At 33.4% G+C, this 14592-nt stretch overlaps 1 protein-coding gene across 1 annotated transcript; it reads right to left on the bottom strand.

Moving 5' to 3' along the window:
- Positions 1 to 1164: 1164 nt before the first annotated feature.
- Positions 1165 to 7589, bottom strand: LOC105792993 (serine/threonine-protein kinase Nek3). The gene is made up of 14 exons (XM_012621895.2): positions 7145 to 7589; positions 6985 to 7051; positions 6831 to 6896; positions 6660 to 6706; positions 6518 to 6563; positions 6347 to 6427; positions 6230 to 6272; positions 6026 to 6075; positions 5053 to 5134; positions 4931 to 4980; positions 4421 to 4494; positions 4013 to 4064; positions 3304 to 3936; positions 1165 to 3221 (listed from the first exon to the last, which is right to left on the bottom strand). Exons 1-14 carry the CDS (start codon positions 7240 to 7242, stop codon positions 1464 to 1466), a joined length of 3147 nt encoding a protein of 1048 aa, XP_012477349.1. The 5' UTR covers positions 7243 to 7589; the 3' UTR covers positions 1165 to 1463.
- Between the last annotated feature and the right edge of the window lie 7003 nt (positions 7590 to 14592).

Below are 14592 nucleotides of genomic sequence, written 5' to 3'. Positions count from 1 at the left end.
TAAACTCAATCATAGACCGGCAAAATCAAAACAAAAGAAAAGAAAGAGAACAATAGAATCATCCCAACACAAGACGAAGATTTGAGAAAGACCTAGGAAAATCTTAAATGAAATTGGGAGAATTTTGGTTAACGAGAAAACTGGACTCATTTTAGACAGAAAACCGACAAAGTCTCTGCTTAATCCTCTATGAGAAAACTTGTTTGGTAGTCAAGATTTTAATTACTTCCTTTTCTTTCATTACATAATTTGAAATTTCAGTTTGTGTTAACTATCAATTACTAAATCAGCCATTTAGTTTTGGCAAAAATCCCATTTCCCTCAACTACTCCCCCCATCTTTTGCCACTTTTCAGAAAACAAATTATACCTTGCTTATGTAAATAGATAAAGGGTCGTATGTATGTCTATATTCGTTTGTATTGGAAGTAACTGTTAGTAATTTAATAACTTGTATACGTGATTAGTTCTTCTTATCATTATTATTTTAAAATATTATATATTTATATAAGTTTTAACATATTTATGTATTTTATTTTTGCATATTATGATTTGGGATTATTATTTCGGACTTATTTTAATTATTTTTAGTGTCGTATTTAAATTTACAATACCAACCTCAGTCTAGATTTTATTCTAATAAAATTTATTATATATGAATCTTATTCAAATTTAAATCCAAATATTATTTTTCTATTTTAATCTAAGTACAGATATTATTTCGATTATCAATCTTTTCATGATAATTGTTCAAATGTGTAATTATATATAACGGTGAATGTACTTCTAAAAAATATTTTACAAGATCAACCTTCCGTTTTTGGTGTTGCAGCCACATTTACAGAAGAATTGCAGGCAATGGGATTAACTTAACGCCGTTACTCAAAAGCATTACCAGAATGGAACTCTAAATGGTAATAAAATCGAAAATGAAAAGCACTTACAGCAAAGCTACAAATGATACGCTCAAAACATCCAATAAATCCACAGATAATGTAAACTGCAATGCCACGTCGATTCAAACTTATGTTGCTCCGCCTCTTTATTGTTATTGAACACTTCATGTTCAGACACATTTCTGAACATGTATATGGGGATATAATCCTATAAGAACCCCCTAGATTCATGAAAAAACATGTCCCCCTCGTATCCAGCAAACAACCAATAAAAATCGTAAACGATTCCAATTTGCTTTGCATTCAGTACGTTCTACAGCATATGCATACATATGTATGTCTGGGACAAGTTTAATTGATCCGTATTATCAATTATGTACAATAAGACATTGCATTGAAAGAATGAGAGAATGTGGTGAAAAGACAAGACCTGCTGCCTGCTAGTACCGTTTAAAAATTTTCAAATGCAATTAAAAGGGGGTAGGCATGGTAATCACGGAGCTAAGAACTACAGCAGCAATGTGAATAAACAAAGGGGGAATAAAAACTTACCCCCAGAAATAATACTTCATGAACACCGTCCCGAGTCCTCGATCATCATTCCTTTCAGACTCTTGGCTAACCAGATTGCCGTCTCCCTTGGGGACACCTTATCTTTCCCAAAAGGCTTCAAAACGACTGCGAGCTCTTCCAACCTGTTCTGCTGCAGTAACTCTGCAGACAATTCTAGAAGCCCTTCAAGTGCCTCTGCCCTTTGCCTAAAAGACTTGACATCCAAAGTTTCCTTTGCTGGTATCTCCTCTTCTGGCACAGAAGAGCTGGGTTTTGCAGGCTCTGGTGAATTAGATTTTAGAGATGAGGAAATGGAGTTCCTAACATCCATTTCTTTAACACCAGAATGATCAGACCCATTTGATTTTGAATTTAAAGCTTCAGAGCAACTTGATGACTTAAGGGTCACTGGACTACTCATGTTTCCTATATCCAAGTCATCCCTCACAACATTTATGAGTTTCCCAACATCCATATTTTGTGCGCCCATTTCTACTTTTTCGATTACAGGCTGCTCACTGCCAACACGGAAACTACTATGCCTTATAACATGAATAACGTCACCGAAAGCTGGAGGATGACAGGTCTCAGCTGGTTTTTCAGTTGTTTGATTATGAACATTTGATCCTTCATCTGGCTGTGAATTCTTCTGGCTGGATGAAATTGGTAAGGCAACGCAATGCATAGTTTCTGCAACTGATGAGAGAAGTTCCATTACAGTGAACTTGTCATCACCACTCGATGCAGAAGAAATATGAGAGTGGAGCATCATGTCGGGCCTACTAGGTCCATTTGCCACAGTTTCATCCTTCGCACTTGACCTGATAATGGAGCACTCTTCCCCAGTAGTTGGCCCACTTAAAGGGACATTTCCCCCAATACTTAACCTGATTATTGAGGCATCATCGCTGCTACTTAACCTGCTTATGGGGGCACCATCACTGCTACTTGGCCTGCTTATTTGAACATCATTCCTACTACTTGGGCTGCATATAGGGGCATCATCCCTGCTACTAGTCTGGATTAAAGGGGCATCAACCCTACTAATTTTTGTCCTGCTTACAGAAGTATGATCTTTAGGAACAGATATTTCTTCAGAAATCATGCCTGTAAGGTCCAATGGTACACTCAGACTCACTTTTGCATCAACTGAAGTGGAATGCGGAAGATCCTGGGTTGGAGCAGACTCTTCAGTTAAACACCTGACAGATTTATGATTGTGCCTGTGGCTTTCTCTTGATAGAACCTCAGGCATCTCGGATTTCAGACCAGGGGAGCTGTATGGTGGATACGGTTCCAAGCTATTGACGTGGGTGATTATCTCATGATTATGTGCCTGTTCCTTCATGCTGCTAAAAGTGGTTGTTGCATCATCACAAATCTCAAATGCTTGAATTGAGATGGAAGATGAGACAGAATTGCTGCTCTCTGTTTGCACCCCCTCAGTAGCTCCAGTTAGAGCTATCTCAGCTTCTAGTTTTATCTCCCTAGAATCATTTGTAAGGCAACCTTTGTGCAGCTGAGGAGGAATAGCATCACGCTCCTGGTTTGTCTCTGTAGATCCTAACTTTGGTATGTTGCTTTGCCCATTTGAAACTTCAGTTCCAGCGTGCTTCATTCTTCCTGTAATAGTTGATCTTCTTGCAACAGTGGGAAGAGTTCTTTGCCTCGGCTTAGAAATTTGTCCATCTTCAGCAAAATGCTTCCCAGGTGCAGGCGGAGGAAGCCCTTCATGTCTAGGTTTAGTCTTCGGGGAGGATTCAGTTAAAGGTAACTAGAGAAAAGAATCTTGCAAAATAAGTGACGATACCGATAACAAATTAAATTAAAACAAATTTACTAAGTGGCATTCATACCTGGTGCTTCAAATGGTTTGATCCTGGCATCCTTTTTGCAGAATCTAGAGGTAACTTTGCCGAGGGAACAGTTGGTGAATCTGCATTGGCCTTTGAAGTGCGAGAAGGTGGTTTGAGAACTTTGGGAGATGCATCCACATTATTTTTTTGAGTCAATCCATCCACAGTTTTTGTGCTGTTGCCTCTCATTGGGGAACCATTTTCTATTACTTTCCCTATGCTTTTGATGGTTTTTGTTTCCTTTGATTGAACATTAGATCCCTGTTCCGAATAAGAACATTGTGTTATTCCTTTTCCATCAACTTTGCAAGTAAAAGTAGCGGGGCCATTCTCTTCTTTACGTGGCAGGTGCTGCTTGGTGCCACCTTTATCATCATTAGAAATAGTATCAGTGTCAATGACCTCACTATTGCTATTTGTAACCATTGTGGCAGTGTTTCTGTCATTTGAAAGCAAACTATCTTTATCACTACATGAGCTATTACTATTCTGGCTCTCGTCCATAATTCTCCTGTTACCATGACCAGAGGAAATGTGCTCATCTGCAGAGCAATTCATTGAAGGGGAGCTAAACGATGGACGATATTGATCAACATATGGCTGCAAATAAGGGTGCTTCAAAAGCTCCATTGCCTAGAAAATCCAAACTGTCACATTGAAGTCCTGCAGGTCAAGAATTCTGAGCTGAGTGAAAAGAAAAATAACTTACGCTGGGTCGATGCTCTGGATTCTTTCTTAGCATGCCCTTGATAAATGTTTTCCTGTGAGTGTAACATTATACACATTAACTATCATGTATGTGAGGAGCTGATTAATAGACAGATGATAAAGCATTAATTATACCACCCCCCAAATACAGATTATTGAGTCCCTTGGGATTTTAAACAAATCTCACAATTTGTGCTTTATAAAATAAAATAGATAAAAGAGTTTCCGAGACACGTAAGAAGGAATTCAATTAAGAGATCTACACCTGGTCCAAACATAATATATAAAATAATAACTAAAAGCAACAAGGAGGAATGGAATCACAGTCAGAGCATGAAAAATCATGGAGAATACTTGGTCATCATGAAACATACTACAGTGAACTCTAAAAATAAAAATTAAGACTTACAAGGACGGAGAGTAACAAGAAGGTAAAGGGCCAATGGCGGAGCGATTTATCTTGCTTATTAAACCTGCCATGTCCTAGAACAAGTTTGACAACAAAATTAGTTGAATAAAAAAAATTAGTACATGGTTAAAGGAGGCAAAAAAAATTAGTAGTTGCAGAAAACCTTCAAAGGACATTACATTACACCAGACAAGTAGAGAACAGTAAGTACTTTGCCAGCATTTTTTAAAAGAGCAGAGGACGGATTCATGGAAAGCTGTTATGAACCTAGCAAAGCTTACTACTAATAATTCCTAATTCAGATAAACAACAGACTGAAAGTTGTGTTACATTTGGCAATGGAGAAAATTCCACCATAAGATTAAAGGAAGAAAAAATAAAAATAGAAACATAGAAGTTTTAATGTTTCCTATACTTGCCAACATGGGATATATGTTACACCTAAAATGAAGGTTATCATAGCAGAATACAAGAAACAGATCCAACCAAAGGAACTGTCAGAACTCTTACAAAAGCTTTAAATGCAGGGCGATGAGCAGCCATCTCATACATACAGCAGCCTGTTCAACAAGAAGCCAGTTAGCCAAAAAAGAATCTATACAACTCAACAATTTATTTAGGAAAAGGCATACCCAGAGACCAGATATCAGACTTGAAACCATAAGGAATATCTGCAAGCAGTTCAGGACACATGTAATTGGGGGTGCCAACCACCTGAGACATGCATAAAACAACCATTATCTTGCACATTCTTAGGTAAGGAAGAATAAATGCGTATGAAAAATGAGATCCAAGGTAAATAACTTTTATCTTAATTGAAAAAGCTCCAAACCCTGTAAATGGTTGGCTGTCAGTACGAAGGCTTGAGAAAATCAAGTTTTAGTAGATTAGTGGCATGTACAAAACTTGTGTCTTTAGACACCATGTACCTAATGTATACTGTTATGTATGGAACTTAAGTCTTTTGGCATTTATAACTGACATGACATATTCATTGAATATAAGCTCCCTTTGATAAAGTAGCGAGAAGTGGCATATATGCATATATTCTCAATTTTTCAGTAATGGAGTCATCCATCCAGAAAGTGATAAGGTATCAATCAATAATTTTTTTTTTATTTCTTTCCTCGAAGAAAAAAAGTGATTACTTAAGTTAGTCTAATTGGTCTAATTATAATTTTGCTTGCCAATTAATAACAATTTGTTCTCAGAGGATAAAGCTCTAATGTAACTGAAAGCCGTGCCACGCACACTATGTTTGTTCCTTTTGACAACTCATACTATTTTTCTACACTATCAGTCCCTCAACAGGGTAATTGAGAGAGTGGAATGAGTTAGCAACGCTATCAAGACCATGCTATGATGTGCGATTTTGCAATAGAATGCACAGGGGAATTGAGGCATCAGAAAACAGAAAACAGAAAACAAATAATAACAGCAAGCCCTGTTTTTGAGCTAAGTAGCAGATCTTATTACCCAACTGTAGGAAGAAATAAAAAGAAATGGTAGAAAACAATGAATAAAAAACTTCTTTTCTATCACTGGAGATGGTTGGAAAAGATTTTAAAAAGTTCGTCAAAAAGTATTTCATGACATAGTACATACCGAGGAAGCCAAATCATCTGCCTTTAGAGTTTTGGCAAGTCCAAAATCCCCTAAACCAGGACAGACCAGAAAGATAGTTTAGGATAACAATCAAAGAATATGTATTCAGGTAGGATATCTAATATAACTCAATGATGATAAAGAAAAGGAAAAAGAGAGAGAACCTATAAGAAACCAAGGATAAAAAGGAAAAGACAAACTCACCAAGGCGGACATCTTGATCCTTGGTAAGAAAAATATTGGAACACTGCCAAGATAGTGCAAAAAGTCAGTCCATAAATCGTCAAGTTATTAGAAAGACTAATCTAATTAAAAACAGACCTTTAGGTCACGATGCAGAACATAATTTGAATGCAGATATTCAACTGCCAGAAGCAGCTGCGCAAACCACTTGCAGAGTTTCTGGAACATGTTTACAATCAGTGGTGTTAACTGCACGTCATAACTCAATAAGAAACTAGGAAAACCAACAGGTATAGTGAAATTAGTTACCTCCTCGGGGAAATAGACCCCATTTGATTTTTTCATCAACCCAGCCCTGTGGTAAAAGAATAACAAAAAGAACAATATTGGCACATTGCTAATATTGCAGAAATTGAGAAGCAAAGTTCTCCATACAAGCTTGGAAACTCACATATCACCGCCTTCACAGTATCCGGTAACAATGCAAACAAAGCAACCCTACATTACGATCACAAAACTCAAAATCAACATCAATAAAAGGCAGTCACGTACTCTACAAGCTACTATTTAAAAGTAGATTTCTATTCCAGAATCCTAGCAAATGAAAAAAAGAGTAGTATACTTTCTCAACCCAAGCTTCCTTAAACTCAACAATGTAAGGATGCTGAACTCGCGCGATAAGTGCCATCTACATTCCACAAAATTCAAACCAAATTAAAGGAAATTTAAACTCTCTATTACAGATTAAAGTATTTAAACAAAATAAATTAACAAACTTCTTGATGTGCAGATCGTCTGCAACGCTCCGTTTGCCGCGCCAGTCTGATCTTCTTCAACACATACCTGAAATTTTTGAAAAAAACACCAAAAACTTCAGAATAGAAGAAGAAAAACACACGTTATTAAAAAATTGGAAAGTAGAAATTAGAAGAATACTTTTTCTTCTCGGATTTGTGGTGGACGAGAATGGCAGCACCGAAAGCACCACGGCCGATCTGTTCCATGATTTCGTATTGATCCATTCGAGACTCCATTGCTTTTAACTCTTTGCTCGATCTTTTTCTTCCTCCAAATCAAATGTTCGAAATAAGGCGAGAAAATAAAATTAGAGAGAAAGAAAATCAATTGAGTTTCGTCTTAAAAACTTTCCCCCCCGGATCTCGACAACATTGCCGGATTCTTCGCTTCAATTTCAATGCCGCCAATGCGTTTCAGCAATCATAATTTTTCAAAGCCATCGAAATCTTCGTCTACGAATGTCTCCTCTTTTTTCCATTGCCGTTGAGTTCTCGAAAGCTTTCTCTTAAGCTTCACTCCATAAAAACCATGGAGAAAATAAGTACGGAGAAATGATTTTTCTTGTGTTTTAATTAGGATTTTTGTAGACAGAGAGCGGTGGTTAAGTAACTAAGCAAGACGGTTAGCAGTTAACCGAAGGTAAAAGTTAAACTTATAATTCTTTTCGGCAGCAGCGATTACAAAGATAACCAAATTAACACTCGGATGCGATATTCGTTTCCAACTCCCATTTTGAAATTTAACTTGTGTTTTATAAATTTAAATATTCTAATTGTTATTTACAAAATATTCTTTCAACTTACTAAACACAAGTATTTAACAACTAATTTAATTAATTTAAATTTAGAGTCGGATAATAGTACTAACAACCCGGAATTTAATTCACGCCCAGCTAATGGAAATAGTTTCTGGCATCATACGCTATTGTGACATAAATATAACAGAGATGACTAAATTTATCCAAACCCCAGTTACAAACATAATTGAAATTATATATATAAATATATGAATTTTGTTTGGTTTGGAAGTCATTTCTTTGGTTTGAAGACTCATAATTAGTTCAGACTCTTCCATTCATGCAATAATTTTCTTTTGAATAAAGATTTTCTTAAAATTAATTTTATCAAAGAAACAAAAAGACACCCGCGTTCAAACAAAAACTCTTATCTATTTAGTAAATTTGGATTTATGCACTTCATTTATTCACCTCAACTTCCTTTTTCTTTATAATAATAGAGACTTAGAAATGTCTCTTTTTTTAACTACTAAAATTATACCCTCAAAATTGAAAAGATAGTTTCAACAAATAAAAATATGGTCCAATATATTATTTTTTATGATTAGAAATTTAAATAAAAATAATATTTAGGAAATTACTTGAATTCTATCCTAACCTAAATATAATTAATTAACAAAACAAAACACGTGACTATAAAAAAATTAAAATGTGTCATTAGTATATGTATTTTCATAAAATTTGAAATTGATTTCTTGTACTTTTATTTTTAAGAATTTAGTCCTTTAACTTTTCAAATTTCAAAAATCAAGTTTAGCATTATTAAAATCATTTTATTAAATTCAGGTTATTACATCTTTTCTTAGCTACATTGCTACAAAGTGAGTTTTTTAAAAAAATGTTACCTCAGCAAAACTTAACAGTTTTAACAATTGAACTTAAATTTTGAAATTTTAAAAAAATAGAGAGACTAATTCCTAGAAATAAAAGTATAAGGGCTAAATTACATGTCGAAACCATTTTTAACCAAAAAAATAACTTGACGATATCCGGTAAAAATGAAGATTTTAAAACATTGGGTTTTAGTTAAGAGCACAAGAGTCACCACTGATCCTTTTTGTTAGGTGCGATTGGACACCCACAAAATTATTTAAAAAAAAAGAAATTGAAAAATCCTTTTAAAAATGATAATTGTTAGGTCTACGTTAAAAATCAAAGAAAATTTAGGTTCAAAAGTTGATTACACGCGAGGAAAGTTTTAACATTCTCGTGATGCCCAAAATTGATACATTATTAAATTTGTGTTGTCTTGAATTTTGAATATTATAAATTCAAATTTACATGTTTAATTATGATATCTGAATATGAAATTAACATAAAAATTAAAATAAACTTGAAAATTTGCCTACGAAAATTTTTTTTATTATAACAAAACAAAACATTTATTGAAGACGTTCCAAAATTAACAACAATAAAACGAAATCGTATTTCAGTAATTTTAGTCATGACTTCATCAATCTTAGTAATATTAAAATGTTACCTTAATTTGAAAATAAGTTTATACACGTCAATGATTGTAAGCTCATGCTTATTAGATAATAACACAAAATTAAACATATTAAATGTTAAGTTGTATCTTCGTGATCACACACATATATAACAGTGCTAGTTGTACATAATAGCAATACTATAATTAATTTATAGGACTCATAATAACATACACCATAATAGCAAAATGACATTCTCACAAAATATGGATATATACACCTATGTAATTACAATATTATATAGAAACCTTAAAAACTTGCATGGAAGGTGCACACACGTATAAATATCTTCATGCATGAAATGAGAGCACATGCAAGTTAATGATTTTTTTTCTAACAAAGCTTATTCTCAATATCCTTCAAGTAGTTATCGTATTATAAAAGAGCCAAACTTGAATAGAGACGAGAATGAACAGTAGCATGAGATGCAAGTACCAAAAGAACTTAAGAAAACTTAGGTTGAGGAAATTAAATGGGAATAAACACATAGCCTCGAAAACATGCATTTCAATAACTAGTACATAAACCAAGATAAAAGAAGTAAATTACAGACAGAAAAATGTGAATGTTGCTGCACAACTCGATCCTTATTCTTTGTCTTTCCTCTTTTTCATTGTGTCGTTCTCCCTTTACTTCTCAGATTTCCTTCCTACTCCATGCTCGTACACTGATTCTTCAAGTCGTTTTGGCCATGGCTTTTTCCTACAAGTCTCCCCTTTTTTTTCTTAGCCGTGTGGTCTCTTCAGTTTCTATCCTTTTTTGTTTCCTCAAAATTTTACTGTAACGACTAAAAGTAATTGTGAGGTCATTGCAGGATTGTTACGTATACCTTCATTGTCTCAAGTATGTGCAATTTGTAAATTAAAAATAAATAAATTAATTATATATATTGTAATGACTTTTGTCGTTTTCAAATATAATATTTTTAACAACAACTTAATTTATTTGTGTAAAAATGTTTTAGTTGCAATAAAATTAATTATGAAATCTATAAATCAACAACAATATTTCAGTTACAAAAATTATTACGTGACAACAATATATTGGTTGCAAAATAAAATTCACAACAACGTAAATTTAGATGCTAAATCTTTTACGTAACTATAATATAATGGTTTTCAATTATTATTTTGTGATGACATTTTAGTTGGTTGTGTATTACATTACACAACGATCATATGTCATTACCAAAGTTTTTTTAACAACAATAAAATGTGGTTGTCAAACACTATATGTGATAATAATATGGTTGTTAATATGATCATATTCATAGATATTTTTATATAATTTTTTTTGTCATGAGCGATCAAACGGGAAGAGCGTTGGCCGGGCAAGCAAGAAAGTCAGGAGAAGAGAAGAGGAACCTCCGCATGAAGGGGGAGGGTTGGACTGTATTGATATGACGGCTTTGAAACCTATTTCCTTTAGGGATGCTGTTATGAATACGAATCCTACTAATAACTCATTGGAAAGTAATTGGGAGGAGGAGGAAGATATTAAGTTACGGGAAGGTGATGTGAAAAAGGAGGTTGTGGATGGTGTTCCATCGATAGTTTTTCCTAATAGAGTGTATTCTCTGATTGAGGAGAGTATGTCCAAGACGGTAGTTGTCAAATTGCTTTGTGGAAAATTGACTATAATGCTATGGAATAAGGTTTGTGCTTTGTGGAAACCATCCATGCGGTTTCAAATAATGGACATAGAAAACGACTATTACCAAGCAAAGTTTGAATCGGTGCAGGATTATAAAAAAGTCCTTGTGGATGGTCATTGGGTGATATACGGGCACTATCTTATGGTGCAGCCATGGTCGAAATTTTTTTTCGACTTTACAGCCATTTCCTCATAGAGTTGTGGCCTAGATTTGAATTCCTGGACTTTCAGGAGCTCTTTATAAAAGAAGTAAAATCCAGGCAATTAGGGAGATGAGATTGGTAATCAAAATTGACCATCAATCTGATAAAGGATCAAGGGGACAATTTGCTAGGTTTGTTGTACAAGTGGATATTCTAAAACCACTTGTTTCCAAATTGAGGATTGCTGATCAATGGGACAATTTGCAAGGTTGACTGGGTGGACTACGTACAGGACAATACACTTTTGTTGTAGCTTGGATTGACATTGTGTAAAGGATTTCAACTAACAACATTACACGCCGTTTTTCCAGTTTGAAAATGTATATTTTCAACCCGATTCATTCCTTGTACATGGATTCGTGGTTGATGATCGCCGAAATAACTTTTTTGCTGCGCCACGGGGCGTACCAGTGATCCAACAAGTTGGGGGACTTGGGTTGAGGAGATTAGTTCCACACAACATATCATTTCTCATGAAACTTATGTATCATTTAGTCATTAACTTAGACTCCTTTTAAGTCAGGCTATTGTGCAGTAAGTATAAGGTTGAAGGTATATTGTCACAATCAGTTCATAAATCAAACTCCTCAGAAGTGTGGCGTTCTTTATCTAGAGTTTGGGAAAGCTTTCGAAATAATATTTGTTGGAGTATTGGTGATGGACAGACAACTAATTTCCTGAATGATTGTTGGATTCTCAAGTTAGGGCCACTTAGAGATCATGTGCTAAATGGATTGATCCTTCCCACTCATATTAAGGTAGTTGATTTGGTTAACCCAAATGGCTGTTGGAACTAGACAATTTTGCAGAATTATTTTACCAAGGAAGTTTTGGAATGCATTGTAGGGTGCCCTCATCCTTATGTTGAGTTGGGTGTTGATGGCTGCTTATGGAAACCGAATGGAAATGGTAAATTTTCAATTAAGACTGTGTATAAGAGTCTAGTTGCAATGATGACATGTCTGTTAATGAAGACTGGAGTGTTGTTTGGGAAAGTGACCTACAACCAATAATTACACATTTATGTGGTTGGTGATACATCAGAACAAATGAATGAATGAAGGGCTAAGAGGAATTTAACAGATGATATCAGATGTGTATTATGTGGGGTACACAAGAATCCATAATCCATGCTATAAGGGATTGCCGTGGTGTGAATGCTGTGTAGAGCAGGGTGATTTCTCAAAATTATTTATCTTATTTCTCTTCATTAGAATTGTCTGGTTGGATTAAATCAAATTTTAAAGGTGAGATAAAATTTCGGAATGAGAATGTTGATTCCAGCATAAATTTTGTTGTTTTGTGTTGGCTACGGTGGAAAAATAGGAATATGTCTATTTTCCAACAATACAACAACACTATTGATGAGTTAATCCGTAGCTTAGAGACTTTTGCCAGCACGATCAGAGATGCTGATGCAAATAAAGATAGATTGAGACTAGGTCGGGTTAAAATAAACACAGATGGAGCTTCCAATAGAGATGATAACAGATCAACAGCTACAGGAGTGATACGGGATTCACACGGCAACTGGGTGGTAGGGTTTAGAAGGTTTATTGGTCGAAGAAATATGGTTAACTTACAATTATGGGCTATCCTATATGGCTAGAAATAACTTGAATTAGAAACTACACTAAGGTACTCATGGAGAGTGATTGTTTGATAGCTATTGAATTGACAAAGAAGAGCAATGTGAATCTTTCTTCTTCTACACTTATTAGGAAGTTCAATGAAGTAACAAGGTACATCCAAATGTTTAATTTCCAATATGTTCTAAGAAAAGGTAATATGGCGACATATTCGCTAGCTAAAACTTGTACTAGTGATGATGTTGAACTCAGAATCATTGATTTTCCTAATTTTCATGTTAGAAAACTACTACTAGAGGATAAAATAGGTACATTCCATGTAAGAGATTGTTGATTAAGCCTGTTTATTTGCCTTTTTTTTTCATATAAAAAAATAATATGGTTGTTAATACTTTTAAATAACGATATTTATATAGTCGCGAAATATTAATTTGCAATGACATAATAATTTTTTTTGAACATTAATCTCATTATAGGTTCTTATCACATATGTTCTTTTTGATACAATGCCTAAAACTACCCATAGCCCCTCCCCGAAACCCTTAAATATGAGGATAATGTGCTTCAATACACTCAAACCCACATCCTCATGCACTGGCAATAATGCCGATGCCAGTTGAGCTAAGACTCAATCGACACTATAACATAATAATTGAATATTTTTATGTTACACAACAATATTTAAACATCGTGTAAGGTTAATTTTAACAACCATAATATTTGGTTTTACAAGTTTATATGTAACAATATCATTATGGTAGTTTAATTTTATTTTATTGTAAAATATAATCCAATATGTGATAAAATATATAATGACAATCTTAAAGATACTAGTTCAAATCTTAGGAGAGAACATAAATTCAAATATTAGAAACGATATTGTTGAGAGGGACAACTCGAACTTGAATATAAACCGCAAAATAGACATGAAGAATATAAAAAAAAATTGAAATCTCTTTGATATAAAAATATTAAGATGGATATTTTGTAAGGTTCTAAGGGTTAGTTTGGCATTCAATAAAATATCAAGTAAAAGTGAAGCACATTCAATAATAATACTAAGGGTTATTTTGACATTGCAATTCCAATTTAAAAATGCTTTTAAAAGCCGATTGAGTTTTAGTTCAATTAGTATGAGTATTGTTGTTAATGTAGGAGAACGTGGGCTAGAGTGCACTGAAGCGTATTATCCTCCTATTTATAGGTTGGGGAGGGGCTATGGATATTCTTAGGCATTGTGTCAAAAAGTGCAAATATGATAAGAACTTATAATGAAATTTTTAAAAATAATCGAAGAAAAGTGTTTTGAAAAAATGTTATTAGAAAAAGCATAATTTTGTATGATGTTTAACATTGCCGTCAAAAAATGTGATTACAAATTAAAATGTTTATTTTAGACATAAAGTTGAAAAATAAAAATAAAAAATTCAAATGATATTTAATTAATTTAATCTAATAATACATGAAATTTAAATTTTAAATACTTTTAAATAATTAATATAAATTATTTTTAAAATTAATAATACATAGAACATTTTAAAATTTTAAATATAATGATAAATAATATTTAAATAATTTAATATAATGATATTTGTAAATGATATTTAAACATTTTAGGAAAAATATAATAATAAATAATATTTAAATAATTTAATATAATGATACATTAAATAAAAATTAATATAAATTGAGTTTAGATATACAAATACTTTCAAAAATTGATTTTGATTTTAAAACTACGTGCTTGGCAATGTTTTTTCTCTCTATTTGTATTTTTGGCATCTCAAAGATATTACCCATCCAGCGTATATATAAAAGGAATTAGTTTAATCAAAAGTAAAATTTTAAAGATTAATTA

This window comes from Gossypium raimondii, chromosome 7, assembly GCF_025698545.1.
Source record: "Gossypium raimondii isolate GPD5lz chromosome 7, ASM2569854v1, whole genome shotgun sequence".
NCBI lineage: Eukaryota > Viridiplantae > Streptophyta > Magnoliopsida > Malvales > Malvaceae > Gossypium > Gossypium raimondii.
This window is presented reverse-complemented; position numbering and strand designations above follow the sequence as displayed.

Bases quoted from the DNA above. Each gene is read 5' to 3' on its own strand.
- LOC105792993 (XM_012621895.2), bottom strand. From the start codon at position 7,242: ATGGAGTCTCGAATGGATCAATACGAAATCATGGAACAGATCGGCCGT. The intron at 4,981-5,052 runs GTATGCCTTTTC...CTTGTTGAACAG, and splicing joins GTCTGATATCTGGTCTCTGG to GCTGCTGTATGTATGAGATG. The intron at 3,937-4,012 runs GTAAGTTATTTT...TGGATTTTCTAG, and splicing joins ATCCAGAGCATCGACCCAGC to GCAATGGAGCTTTTGAAGCA.